This window comes from Neovison vison, chromosome 11 (assembly GCF_020171115.1).
Source record: "Neovison vison isolate M4711 chromosome 11, ASM_NN_V1, whole genome shotgun sequence".
NCBI classification, from domain to species: domain Eukaryota; kingdom Metazoa; phylum Chordata; class Mammalia; order Carnivora; family Mustelidae; genus Neogale; species Neogale vison.
Genome location: NC_058101.1, coordinates 129,013,688 through 129,028,635, shown reverse-complemented (window position 1 = coordinate 129,028,635; position 14,948 = coordinate 129,013,688). Strand labels below are relative to the sequence as shown.

Sequence of the window (14,948 nt, the reverse complement as noted above, 5' to 3'; positions counted from 1 at the left end):
GATCTAAGAGAATTAACTACAGTAAGAACATAAAGAGGATTTTATCAACAAACTGCTGAACCCCACCACGGGTATAAAGCTCACACTGGTCTTTCCTTCCCACATCTGGTCAGTCCCTAGTTCCTCTCATAGGAAAACATTCAGATCTGCTGTTCACATGAATGGAAGGCCAGGAAGAAGGGCATCTGAGGCCTGGACCCAGTCCACCAATGTAAGCACTGACCGGCTGGCTTATTCTGTGATGGAGCCGCGTATCACGGGTAAAACCAGCAGGGTACCCTTGGTCTTTCGTGGAAGGCAGAAGTGGCATGTATGACATGTTCATCAGGCAAAACCACAAACACCTCCAAGGCCTCTGGTTCCAGATCACTGGTTCACTACCCCTCTTCTACAGCACAGAATCTACCTCTGATCTAAACCACAAATCAAAAATCATAGCAGAATCGTGTACAGAAACAGAAACTGAGAGATTTTAAAAGCAATATTAGAAAAGCTGAAGGCTTGAAGAAATGAGAGCAAGGGGTATCCAAGATAAAATCTAGATCATCAGCCTGACTCTAGGACAGGACAGAGGGTGACTGGCAGGCCCTGCCCCAGTCATGGATAGACCATCCTCCACAGACACCCTTCTTCCTCTGATTTTACATTCAATATCAGCAGGCAAACTCCCAGTAACACTAGCTCAAGGAAGCTTCCCTTTAAAAAGAAATTTCTACATTGGGGAAGGTATGTGCTATGGTAAGTACTGTGAAGTGTGTAAACCTGGTGATTCACAGACCTGTACCCCTGGGGCTAATAATACATTATATGTTAATAAAAAAATTAAAAAATTAAAATTGAAAAAAAAAAAGAAATTTCTCAAAGTATGAGTCTCCTATGAGGCTCTTAGAAAAAAAATTAGTTTAGAAAAAAACAAGTCCATTTTGCACAATCACCCTTAGATGCTGTATATCAAAGTTCTAGATCTTCAGACACGTGAGAGAACCTTAGAATGTGGAGAGGGAAAAATATCTGGAAAATGAGGCCTGTCTTCTGTTTCCCACCTACCTCCCCATCATGGACGAGAGCTCACCCTACCACCTAAACCAATGAAGGGAAGTACAAGTACCTGATCTGGCAATGCCACTGTCCCGGTCTTCATTCTGTCCTCTGCTCGGCATGTCAACCGGAGTGCTATGTGCTAAGATAAAGGCAAAAGGTAAACATGTTACTGAAATGCCCAAAGAACGAGTTGTTCAAAAGCAACTGTAGTCCTTTTTATATTCCAAGGAGGCTATTGCTACTGATGACTGGCCTACGTTTATAGAAAGATTAACCACAAAGCAAAATTAAATATGTAGAAAACAAGTGAAAAGAAGATAGAGTCAAGTAACTACCTGCTTTTATCCTGTTGTTATTAACACAAACACTTTTTGGAGTGATGCTTATTTCTAAAACAAACTGCCATAATAAACTATTCGTGCAGTTGACACAATGAACAAACATTCTCAGGCAGATACTTTCAGGCCCTTTCCTCATTATCAGTAATACTTAAATAGCACTGTATTTTCAAAATGCTTTATAATCAGTTTCATTAGTGCCTGTAGGCAACTTGAGGGAACAGAAATTCTTGAATACCATTTTGTAAATTTAAAAATGTTTCTTTGTTTATAATCCACTCTCCTGGCAGGTATTAAAAAAAAACAAAAACACATATCCATTTTCAAATACTTCTTCCTCCACTTCTTTTTCATATATTCCCAGCATTACTGTAGTTACTGAGAAAAACTCATATCCTGGCATGAATTTTAGAAAACACACTAAAGTACTATAGACTTCCGATTCACCTAAACTGTACACTGACTGAGCTGCGGGGTAGATGACATGTTGCTATAGCAAGCTTTACAATGTACGAGAAGCCCAATGCCTTCCCTGATTATTATACTTGCCAGCTATTTTTGAAGCACGTTTATTTTCACAGTTTTAAAAAGAGCATATCAACATCTTATCCTCACTCTAAGTAGGTGGGACAGTGTCAGTTTCAATGTGCTTACTTAGCATACTTCCGGCTATGAAGAAGAACAGAATGAAGAATACCATTTGCCATAAACGTAACCGTTCATGTTAGTAGTGAAGATTCCCCACACTTGTTAATCATGCCAGACTACAGCAGACATTCCATAGCTTTAGCTAGCAAGGCCAGTTAAATCTCAGAATTTACCTACTCAGAGAGACGGAGATGATTATACCTGTAAAGAACCTAGAAACTGTGTTTAAACTGCTTAAATGCTATAGAGAGAGAGAGAGAGAGACGAGGAAGAAAAAAGAAAGAGAGGTCTTCCATGCTCTTATTAGGGTGGCTTTTGAAGAAACTCTGTGCAGGTAAGGATGCAGGTGAACAAATGGACAAAGGTATACCATGAGAAAGGGAAACAGTTCAGAGCAGCAGAAGAGGCCCAGGAAATCAGAAAATATAATCCTCTTAGAAACACTAAGGGCTCATTTCAGATCAAAATCAGCTTACACCGGGGTATTAGCAAAGACATTTACAAAAGAGGTTCTTTGGTGGAATTTTCACACCACCATAAACTTGGCAGCATTTGAAACTAATATCTCAAGAGCCCCTTGGATTTCTAGAGAGGCACCAAATAGGATTTTTTTTTTTCTAAGAACCTGCACAGGATTTATTATTAATGTGTGTGTGGGTCACACTGTACTCAGCATTCCACACAAACCTGCAAAGAAAGAAGCACTCCGGGTGAGCCGGAGCGGTCCTCCTTCAGCTACGCCCTGCAGCAGTTTGCTGCTGCATGCCTGCAGCAGACCTGGAGACAGAAACACACACAAGAGGGCAAACAGAGTACACACACAAAAATAAACACAGATTAAAGATAATGCAAAAAAAAAAAAAGTAAAAAAAAACCAGCGCAACTAACTCATAATCAAGCAAAACACACACCCACAATACTGGTATTCAGAAAGAGAGAGCCCAGTTACGTGGCGGATTTTACCTAGGTTACTCCCAGTACGACAAGGACCCAAATTATTCTGATTTGTGTTCAGTTTTCCCAAATTAGGATCTTGGTGGATATATTCAAAGCTGTCTTGCAAGCTAAATCCGGAGAGGGGAAGGAAGGGAGGGAGAGAGAAAAAAAAAAAAAATCAAGAGACAAATAAAGCTGTTTTCTAACAAACTTTCAAACATAGACAACTTACCAGCTGCCCAGACTTTTCTTTATAAATGAATAAAGTCTCACATCTAACAAAGGAAACCAAACTTTAGGGGAATTTGCTGGAGGAAAAGACAAGAAAAGCTTTCTGGAGGCAGTCCAAACTATAAAACTAAACAAAGCTTTCTTAACTGTTTCACGTGATGTAATGGTGCATGGAACTCTACAAATTCTGCTCTGGTGACTGATAGCTAGGATACTGCTCTTTGCCTCTGAATTGTACTTTAGTAACTGATACCCAAGATGTTGCCATTCATTTCAAGGATAATTTCACATAAACCTTCAAAATAAAATTCATCTTAACTCTTAGTTCTTGTTAACATTTTGTTAACATTCTTGTTAACATCTACAAGCAATTAGGCAACTTTTTTCAGGAGGACGATAGAACAGAAATTAGGATTCCTTAGGAATTTGACTTCACAACATCTAAAAAGTTAGTTATTCATAAACAGAAATATGAGAGAAGCAGATTTTAATAAGTTACTTATTTATTAACCAGTAAAATAAATATCAAGACTTTGAGGAAAATACAGCATAGTGAAGCCAAAATCATTTTTACTTAAATTTGAGTTCAATATTCTATTATAGGGAATTAGTGTAATAACTGAAAGAGTCTGGGTGGCTCAGTGGGTTAAGCCGCTGCCTTCGGCTCAGGTCATGATCTCAGGGTCCTGGGATTGAATCCCGCATCGGGCTCTCTGCTCAGCAGGGAGCCTGCTTCCCTCTCTCTCTCTCTGCCTGCCTCCGTCTACTTGTGATTTCTCTCTGTCAAATAAATAAATAAAATATTTAAAGAAGAATATCTCACAAGAAAAAAAAAATCAATTCCCATAACTGGCTTAAGTCATGCCAGTCCAATGTTAAATGCTCAAACAAGTTAAATTCAGGGGCGCCTGGGTAGCTCAGTGGGTTAAGCGTCTGCCATCGGCTCAGGTCATGATCCCAAGGTCCTGGGATCAAGTCCAGCATCAGGCTCCTTGCTCAGGTTTCTTCTTCTGCCTGCTGCTAACCCTGCTTGTGCTCTCCCTCTCTGGCAAATGAATACATAAAAGCTTATAAAAAAAACCAAAAACCTACCAAAGTATAACAAATGTTTTGCTTTATTCAAAAATGAAGCATATGAACTATTTCTGCTTGAAAAGTTTGAAATATATGAACAAATGTACCAGCATGAGAGTTAAGTTAGGCACATCAGTATTCTTAGTCTACTCAGAAGTATAAAATTAGAGGAGGAAAAAACTCAGAGGAGTGAAGATCAGAACAGAACATGGCCCAAATAACCACGAATCCCAGAGGCTACACTGATGGCTGAAGAGACTGTGAGCCCATAAGACCCATCCTATCATACACATGCCTAGGGGCCTGGAAAAACTGATTACATATTTCATTCCTTTAGAAATAAGTTAACAAACTAAGTAACTAACAAGTGTTTTTTTTCCAAGATAAAATAATGTTAGAAAATAAACAGGCATTTGTCCTTAAGACCATCTGATAAAGTCAAAGGCCTTTTCATACTCATTATGTACAGGAAAAGGGCCACTTTTAAAATCCCTTTGTTAATGTGGACTCTCCCCACTTATCATTTCAAAAGAACTTATGGTCCTGGAAGAAGTACTTTATCCAGAAATAGCCACTTAAAAAAGTGGAGGCAAGGGGGAAAGACAGGTACAAAATCCCACACTTACTTATTTGTACTCCCACAGAAGCTGCCCATTCTAGCAGAGAAAACCTTACTAATCATTAGTTGTGGAGGAGAACTGGAAGAAAACAAAAAAAAGTGAGGGAATGCATTTTTGAATTAAAAAGCCAGTAACACCATTCCATTTCCCACAATTAGTAGAAAAAGACACTTGAACTCACCGGATATAGTGTATCTTTAAAGTGGAGCCTTTGTAACTCATGGCGACTGAGCCAAACATCATTTCCCCTAGCATGTTGACATCAGAAGCTGGTCTGGTGTACTGTCACACATGAAAGAGACCAAAATCAAAGTTAGTACGTGGCACAATGTGATGTGTAATGCAACAGAAAATAACGTTTATTGATCTATAGGTCCATCTTTACTGTAGCAGTAACTAAAACTGTTTCTCAAAGCAGAAACTGACCATTTTAATCCATAATGTCGATTGACTATTTTTCCCCAAATTACTATTTATGTTCTTGGTTTCATCTTTACGCACAATATCTTCATACAGGATCCCAGTGTCTCAGCAGGGGTCATTTTTAACCTTGTTATGAAAAACAAAGATTTTGCATTATCTCTATTTATAAACTATAGAGAAAAAGATTAAGTTCTGGGAAAGAAAAAAAAGAAAAAGAAAACAGGGTAACTCTTATCTTGGTACCAAAATACATCCTGAAAAGAAACACAGTTCAATACTATTCACCTGAATAATTAACAGTGTTGAACGAAAATGCCAGTTGGCACAGGGAGGGTTTTGTGAGGGTCCAAAAGGTAGCAGACAGTCTGATACCTTGAAAGTTTTACCAAAAAAATATTTCAAAAATATTTGACCCCTCTGGCTTCTGACAAGTCTTTCTTGTCATCCAAAAGGGTGGCCTGAGCTAGCTCTAAATTTGCCTCATCTACTCAAATTGTCCTAGGATGGCCTCTGCCTTCCTGTCAAATCCAGTGTACTTTCCAGTTTGCTTTCTTTTTTTTTTTTATAAAGATTTTATTTATTTATTTGACAGACAGAGATCACAAGTAGGCAGAGAGGCAGGTAGAGAGAGAGAGAGAGGAGGAAGCAGGCTTCCCGCTGAGCAGAGAGCCCGATGTGGGGCTCGATCCCAGGACCCTGGGATCATGACCTGAGCTGAAGGCAGAGGCTTTAACCCACTGAGCCACCCAGGCGCCCTCCAGTTTGCTTTCTTAAACATCTCTCACAGTAGCTGATGATTTTATCTACCCCACCTTTTTTGAATCTCTTCTTTCTTAGGTCATCCCTTGAGCAGGGTTTTTTCTCAGAGGGCACTCCTACTCACCGTCTACACTCTCAACCACTCTTGGAATTTTGGTTATTCTTTACATAGAAATACCTTCCACATCTTTATCTGTAGGCCCAGACCTTTCCCTTAACTCTAGAATCCTATATCCAAAAGCATTCATTCACATATGATAACAATACATTATTACATATCATATATAAGTCATATGTTACATGTTATCATATACATATAATGATAATGTATAACTATGATAAGCCGCAGGCATCCCAGCACAGCCTGACCAAGACAAAACAAGCATCTCTCTCTGGCCCAGCCCACACAGCCCCGGATTCTCTACTAGTACGCTTTCCACCTAAGCAGAAACATGGGAATTGTTCTTAACATTCTCTTCTCAATCTCTTTTTTAAACTACAAATCCACACACAACACATATATACACAAGCACATGCACACACAAATGCACATATGCACACCTACTTAGACATGTCTGCAGAGAAGGAAAGAAAAACACACATCTACCAGCCTCGTTTAACTAGGCTGCTCTCTGTTTGGTTACAGCTCACGCCAACCCCTTCTCACTCCATCCAGACAGAGACCAACTGTCTTTCACATTTTTTATTAATAACTTCCACCCACCACCTCCATTTTATAATCTGCTTTTTCCTGGGGTACAAGGTCTACATGACAATTGTAATTCTCAACGAACTGAAAATTTCACTGTATACTTTTTAAAACACAAACTGCCTCGAGACCCAGGAGCACTGTGAAATAAGGGCAAACGCATGGCCCAAATCCTGAACATGAAATTCACCAAGTTCTATAGACCAGTGGCTGCTGGCAATTTACCTGGTTTAGCTTTTCCAGCAACATGGAAAATTCCACGAGTCAAAACCAAATCTGATACATCTTCCATCAGTTTACACCCTCCCGCTCTTTAGTATTCACGAAACATTTATTCCTTTATGTCTAGTACGCCAGTATTTTTCAATAACCCTAATCCCTATCCTCTACTTCCTTATGCACACACAACCACACACACACACGCGTGCACGCTACCAGCCCTGTATCTCTCACACTCAAGTTACATCCCAAAATGGTTCTCTTCCTCCTACTGTCAAGTGCTATTTTCTTAGGATGCCCATATATATTCCCAGAATCCTTGAAATTCTCATAACAAAACTGGAAAATCTGTGCTTCTTAATCAGGTTCTGGCAACAAAGGAAGCAAAACAAAAGGGTTTACCTCGTTAGCAATATTTCATCCTCACTCAGTATGTATTATACTGGGTCACCTCCACTCAATTATAGTTTTTATCAAGAGACTAAAACCAAAGTGTGAAAACAGCATGGACATGAAACCTCTAAGGGCACGTTTTTGAACACTTATGCTCATGTTCCTGGAGAAGCAACCTGAAGCAGGCATTCTTCCCTGTGCAGAAGTAACAGTAAGTGGCCTCAGCCCCAGGGCTATCAGGCACGGCAGGGACAGTTTTACCTGGTACTTTGGGAGCTGCTCCTTGGCGTGCTGTAGCGATCCCCCGGAAGAACTGTGGGATGAGATGCTGCTACTGCCACTGCTGCCGCTGCCCTGACAGCACTTGGCTGACAGTTTAATAGGGACATCCTCTGTTTTCTGGAGTGACAGACAGGCAAGATAAGATACTGCTAAGTGTATCGGGCTCCCACAGCCTGCGCTTCTTTGCTAAATTTCTTTGCAAAATCGCTCTGTTATGTTGTGCCTAAGTTACACTGAAAACCAGAGGCTTTTTCCCCCTTGCTTGCGGAGGACAAAAATGTGGTTCCTGAGAGTCTGTGCTATCTGGGAGGGAGGCATGATGAAGAGAGGAAACTGACAAAAGACGGGGCTGGTGTAGTGTGCAGTGTGGTTAGCCTCAAGTAATTCAACTTTATTTGTTTCAATTCATATCTTGAACCAGTCATCTCTGTTCGGGTTATTGAGGATCTGTTAGTACTGTGGAGAGTCATAATCTACAAAATTGACGTGGAGAAAGAAAGTTCTTCAAATTTAAAATGTTACCAGGCAAACAGAACTAAGTAAGAAAGCAAAATTGCTAATTTGGAAAGTCTGAGTTTGTATTTTTAATGACCCACCTTCTCTAGCACTGCTTTAAAGGTAACAGGAGAGAAAATCACGAGGTCAAATTTGTGAAAGATGAACCAAAACTCTGAAACAGGAGCTTCTGTGAATTATACATCATGTGATGGAAAAGTGTCCTCTAAAAGTTAGGGGTAACAGAAGATTATCTACTATATAGTCCCTAAATAGAGTTCACTGCTAATTTTATGACAGTGACATAAGGTATAAATATACACCTTTATTAATTTTGCCCTTCCTCCTACACCAAAATATATTACTCCCTACAGAAGCGTCCTGTGCCATCTATGATAAGTTGTTTCTATTCTGTTGGAGTCTTACTTGTTTTGTGTGCAGATTTGCTTGGAAAATCATGAATGCAACTGCAGCTTATCTAATCTCCAATGTGACAGTCACACTGGTGGTCTAATGCAAATGCCTGCAGTCATGTGCTTGATACAAACTCATGACGTTTTGTGCTTGCCAAGGGAGTGGGGGGCTGAAAATGGGAAAAGACTGTAAGGAAAACACAAACTGTGCTGGTCCATAATAGCCACTGTAGCAGTGATGGCACTCAAAATCATACTTGGTTATTCTCAGGTATCGGGCACTCCTTCAACACCCTCTTCAGCTCTAGCTGTTACTTAATACCACTTATATCAGAAACACCGCCCCTCAGAGAGCCTAAAGTGACACACCTGCCTCACACACTGTTCGATCCCCCTGGCTGGGGTACAACATACTAAGCATCTATAATTGGAGAAAATAACTGGTACAGTGAATAGAGCACTTTTCTTTTCTTTTGGACTCTGTAGCCTTGGGCAAGTTACAAAACCTCTCTGGACCTACATGCCTTTTTGATTAAATAAGTACATCCAGGCTCCAGTGTTATCACTGCTCCGATATACCAAAATTCCTGTTCATTTTGAAAACCCATGAGAATTTTTTCCTTCCACCTGTTACCACCATTAGATGCCCTAGTGATGGCGTGCAGGTGTTCCAACTAAACTACCTGTGCAGGGGCACCTGGGTGGCTCAGTGGGTTAAAGCCTCTGCCTTGGGTCAGGTCATGATCCCAGGGTCCCCCACATCGGGCTCTCTGCTCACTGGGGAGCCTGCTTCCTCCTCTGTCTCTCTCTGCCTGCTTCTCTGCCTACTTGTGATCTCTGCCTGTCAAATAAATAAATAAAATCTTAAAATTATATATATATATTTTTAAAAATATAAATAAATATAATATATAAAATATTTTTAAATATATATATATACATATGTGTATGTGTGTGTGTGTATATATATATATATATATATATATATTTTTTTTTTTTTAAACAAACTACCTGTGCAGGGCTTCAGGGAAACAGGAAACAATGTGGAAAATCAAAGGAAAACCATGGCCTATCCACCAAAGGGTAAAGTGCTGGCTCACTATAACTTTGATATAAATCTACCATTAAAGCCTACAGGTGAATCACCTGAGAGATCCCTGCCCCTCCTGCACCCCCAACCTAACAAGCCCAACAACTACTGTAATGATTAGCTACCTGGCAGCCTTCCACTTTAGAGCACTATGGAATCTACCCAGCTCAACTGCCTTTAACCAAATACGTCCTTCCTGCAGAAATGATCTTTATCAAAAATAGGAAAAGAGCCCCTGGGCCCTGATGAAACAAAGACCGTGAAATAAAATATTCATTTATTTAGCTACACATTCTATGAACTTCCAGAATTTGGTCAGTATGGATAGCAAGGTATTACATGAAAAGAATGAAAAGTCTAAAGGCAACAACTTAGAGGTCCCCCGGGCTGATGTCCAGAAGACTCAGGAGGTCTGGACTCTGTGCCTCACCTGGACACATGACCTTACCTTTCCTGTTCTGGCTACAAGGGATCAAGGGCTCTTATGTCCTCACTTTACCCATCCCAGATCTCCCCACACCCCATCCACCATCACCCCCACCCTGCTCGCCACTAAAAATAGGAAATAAATAAAGCTTCCCTGGTCAGATGGGTTTGAGAAGCCCTCCCTTTTGAAGATAAAAGCTTTTGTTAGCATACTGAAGAGCCCTATGGTAAGGAAAGCTATTTAATTTTGTTTAACTTCATGCAATGTAATACCTCTTATTATCTATGAGAAATACGAGACAGAATGATCTATTAACTTCCCTTCAGGCTAACACTTTATGAATTTTCGAGTTCTCAGTTTTCCTATTACACAGCACATGTTTGGCATCCAAATCCTACTGCATTGCAACTTTACCTCTAGTAACATTTATAGTACCCTACTGAGCATCTGTCATGATTCCTTGCTAACAGTCTCACCTGTGTATATTAATAAGCATACAAATGCAGCAGGGTAGGGTGGCGGAGAGCCTTTGTTTATGTTTCTTCTGAACCATTACTGGTACTGTACAATACAGCCCAAAGAGAAGATAATGAATTAATAAATGACTGGTCAGAGAGGTGGTTAACAGCACAGATAAAAAAGATGAAAGCAAATCTGCATTTCATACCTGAGTTGCCACCTCTTCAATCTTGTGAACCGCTTTAGAATCAAACAAGACTTGTCTGCCCCTCCTTTCACAGTCCTGGTAAACTATCAGGCGGATCTCATTCAGGTCAAACTCCGAACATGACCAGCTGTGGATTCAAAAGGGAGAAAGGAGTTATGTTACCCACAACACTTGGAATGATCACGGAGAGTAAGTTAAGCCAATGTGTCCAAGGGCATCAGAGGGCCACAAGGGTGCAGAGATTATAACCCCTTTGCACCTAGGGGGCAGATAGCCTCACCTGTGGCCTCAAAGGGGCCCTACAAATATTGCCAAATGGACATGACAAAGGTTGGGGAGACTGCAGTAAATAATAAATCACTGGAGAGAAAGCATCTCCTTCCAAAAAATCACGAGAGAGAGAGAGAGAGAAAGAGAGAGAAAAAGCTAAATTTGGATATGCCTGCATTCTGGGGATGGCATACCTGATGTATAGGAGTGTTCAAGCTTCTGTGTTACTAGCCAGGGAGCCATTTGGAGTGAGTGGGGTCTTTTCCTTTCCTCTCCCACACACCCAGGCTCAGGTAAAATTGAGTGGAATTACATATCCTAAAATTTAGGATTTTCCTCTATTATAGCTGGCTCTGATACAGAAGTTTTGACAACCAGGTGCAGGGGCACCTGGGTAGTTCAGTCGGTTAAGCATTTGCCTTCAGCTCAGGTCACGATCCTAGGATCGAGTCTGGGATAGAGTCCCATATCAGGCTCCCTGATAACTGGGGAGTCTGCTTCTCCATCCACCCCTCCCCTGCTTATGTTCTCTCTCTCTCAAATAAATAAAATCTAAAAATAAAAAAATAAAAAAATCAAGTGCATCACTGTAGGGAATTTGAATTGCTAACAATAATAATCAGCAATAAAGGAAGCATGGCTTATTCCTCTTAAAAAGAAAACTACAGACCAAAAATGGTGTCATTTAAGCCAAGTCACTAAACCAGAACTTAACACCTAACTTAACTACAGTTTCAACCTCCCCTAGAAGTTAACCTGTCATCACTAGGCCTTTTCCAGGCCTAAAAGAAGATGAGGTTATGTGCCTGATAAGACCCTTGTCCCTCCTCAGGGAAAATGACCTGGCCTGAAATAATCCTTTCTTTTCTTTTGCTGTTAACTCCTTGCTCCATCCTCCTCCCTGTAAAAACCGTCCATTCTGTACAACTCCTCAGAGCACCCCTCCACTTGCTGGAGGGGATGCTGCCCCACCCACTCAGGAACTGCTTAATAGAGCCAATGAAAACTTCAAATTTACTTGGTTTAATTTTGTCATTTAACTTTCCTAAGCAAACCAAAAGTTGCTGGGATAAAACTGCTCTAAACGTAAGTCTGTTCTTGAGTAATGAATGACATGAGAATGTGAGACTATAAAAAGGGTAATTTAAAATGCACTGCTTTGGAGCTCCTGGCTGGCTCAGGTGGTCAAGTCTGCAACTCTTGATCTCCAGGTTGTGAGTGCAGGCCCCATGCTGAGCACAGAGCTTACTTTTAAAAATTTTTAAAAATGAATAAATATAAAACGCACTGCTTTGGATTATTTTCAGTTATTAGTCTGTTAATCCACTTAACACATATTTGAGTGCCTACTATGATTCAGGCACTGTGGTCCTGATGCTAGATATTCAGCAGTTAACTAAACAGATCTGGTCCCTGCTCTCACAGAGAACATGGTTTAGCGGGGAATACTGGTCTAATAATATATGAATATGTAATTACAGATTGTCCTAAGTGCATAAAGGGGAAGGAGTCTCATATTTTCACATGTGAGGAACAGGGAAATCCCTAAGTATTTAAGGAAGTGAAGCAGGGTTCTGGCTGGCTCATTTGGTAGAACATGTGACTTTTGATCTTGGGGTCTTGAGTTTAAGCCACATGTTGGGTGTAGAGCCTAATAAGAAAGCAAAAAAAAAAAAAAAAAAAAAAACCCAAAAAACAAAACAGACAGAGGATCTAAGGGACTAACATTTAAACAGGGCTTGAAGGAGTAAGAGTTAAAGAAATAAAGCATGAGGGGCATCTAGGGGACTCAGTCGGTTAAGCATCTGCTTTTGGCTCAGGTATGATCCCAGGGTCCTGGGATTGAGCCCCCAGTTGGGCTCCCTGCTCAGCAGGAAGTCTGCCTCTCCTTCTGCCCCTCCCTTTGCTCATGCTCTCTCTCTCTCTCAAATAAATAAATAAAATCTTTAAAAAAAAAAAACAAGAAAGAAAGTGTGAGAATGAAGAACAGGGTAGGAAGAGGGAAGGACATGGTAAAATATAACACTGATATAGAAGAGACAGAAAAAAAAAAAAGCAGAGAAGTAGAGCTCAAGAGGTAGGCTGGGATGACAGGCAGGAGCCAAGATCATACCCTAAGTGCACTGAGAGGCCAAGATAAACAAACAAAGGCTGATAATTTCGGGTCTATACTTAAAAAAAAAAAAAAAAGAAAAGAAATTCAACCTAGCTCCTCTAAGGAAAACAGAGGTGGGGGAGATCAAGACTGGAAGCAAGAAGGCCAGACAGAATTCTTATGAGTTCAGCCCTTGTCAGGAAGGTGAGGACAGCAATTGAGGTGGAGGAAGCAAAGACATGCATGATAAGTGCTCCAAAATGTTACTAATTACTTAAGAGAATTGTTAATGGTACAATTAAAAAAAAAAACAAAAAACAAAAAAACTGATACAGTATCTGGTAGCCAACCACAAATTGTACATTATTGGCTCTTTCCTTTTTCAGTGACAGTTAATATTGAACATATTCTTTCCAGGTAGCAGATTAGTTTTCTTAAATTCCAGCACCAAAAAATACAAAGTTCTTATAACAACCTATGTTCTAAACTACCATGTCCAGTATCCCTTCCTCCTGATTTTGATAACATGGCCAAGTTTATTTTGGAAATCATTTTTTTCTCAGTCCACAAGTCATCTGTGATCCAGGTCTGGCCAATCAGACCCCCAGCTAGGTTGTGAAAGCCAGTCCCTACACTTCGTTGCTTGGCTGGCAGATGAAACCCTAGAGTTGACGGTGCCTGCTTTTAGTCGTTATGAGGTGAGAACCTATCTCTGAAAATGAAGTCAATGTGAAGGAAAGAGAGGTGAGCAATGGGGTGAGACAGATTCTTGTTGGCAATCGAAGCTACCTGCTTCCGAGTGAGCACTCTTCCTGAAGTTAGTTTTCTATCACTTACAACCCAAACAGTCCTGGTGACTGTGCCCCAAACCACTAAATTTTAAAATTACACAAAGTCATTAATAATGCCTCTGTGGGGAGCCTGGCTGGCGCAGTCAGCACAGCATGCAACTCTTGATCTTGGTGTTGTAAGTTCAAGCCTTATGCTGAGTGTAGGGACTACGTAAAAAAAAAATCTTAAAAAAATAGCCTCCAATAGTACACAGGCTAAAGTTATTAAAAGTGAGAAAGCAAAGAGGGTTTAATTGTCTTTTTTCTTGTTCGACCTGTTTTGCCCCAGCAATTACACTTCACCAAAACAGCTTTCTAATTTAAGAAGTTGTTCAATCTTTTTCTTTTTGAGAGGTAGCCATGACTCAAATATCCAATAATGATTGTAACACCTTATTAAATGTTTCATGCTATTTTTCAAAATTTAAAAGAATGGAAATAAAGACATGGAAGGGGAAAGTAAATATGTTGGACTAATTTTTTGACCCAAATAACTTAAAAAAGTATGTTTTATAAACTGTAAAGCAAACTACACTCTCCTTCCATATGAATATTTTATTTAATACCTAATTAAATTCTTGTCAGCTGTCATTACTAATATCAGTGGAGAAAATTACAGTTGAGAAATTTGACAAAGAAAACACAGGCAGGACAAAGGAGATATACTGAATGCTTCAAAGTAAGTGGGCCTAGGATCAAATCTCAGCTCTGCCTCCCACTGGTTTGACAGCCTTGGGCAAGTCCCCCCAGGCAGCACTATTGGGGCCTGGTGTAAAGATTAAAGGAGATAATCTATGGAAATCTCCCTGCGCACTGTCAGCTCTTTCCCCTACCATCCTCCATATACAGAGGCTTGGGTTAGTCATCATCACATGCCACATCTATCTTCCGCGTGTCCGCATTCCCTTCAATACTCCACCAAAAGTTTTTGTGGGGCTTCTGTGCGTACCAACCATGGTTCCTGGTGTTTCACTGAGGGCAACCCTGC

At 40.3% G+C, this 14,948-nt stretch overlaps 1 protein-coding gene across 8 annotated transcripts in view; it reads right to left on the bottom strand.

Annotated features, from left to right (window-relative positions):
* Positions 1-14,948, bottom strand: part of FNIP2 (folliculin interacting protein 2) — a 136,069-nt gene that overhangs the window by 56,811 nt on the left and 64,310 nt on the right. For 3 of the 8 annotated variants that reach the window (XM_044224744.1, XM_044224750.1, XM_044224743.1), the window contains exons 2-8: positions 10,766-10,892; positions 7,653-7,790; positions 5,070-5,170; positions 4,895-4,966; positions 2,991-3,091; positions 2,715-2,804; positions 1,109-1,180 (exon numbers count right to left, since the gene is read on the bottom strand). In XM_044224744.1, the coding sequence (XP_044080679.1) occupies positions 1,109-1,180; positions 2,715-2,804; positions 2,991-3,091; positions 4,895-4,966; positions 5,070-5,170; positions 7,653-7,790; positions 10,766-10,892 (701 nt within the window). The remainder of the gene's footprint in view (positions 1-1,108; positions 1,181-2,714; positions 2,805-2,990; positions 3,092-4,894; positions 4,967-5,069; positions 5,171-7,652; positions 7,791-10,765; positions 10,893-14,948) is intronic. The other 5 variants (XM_044224749.1, XM_044224748.1, XM_044224746.1 and 2 more) reach the window with 2 other exon arrangements.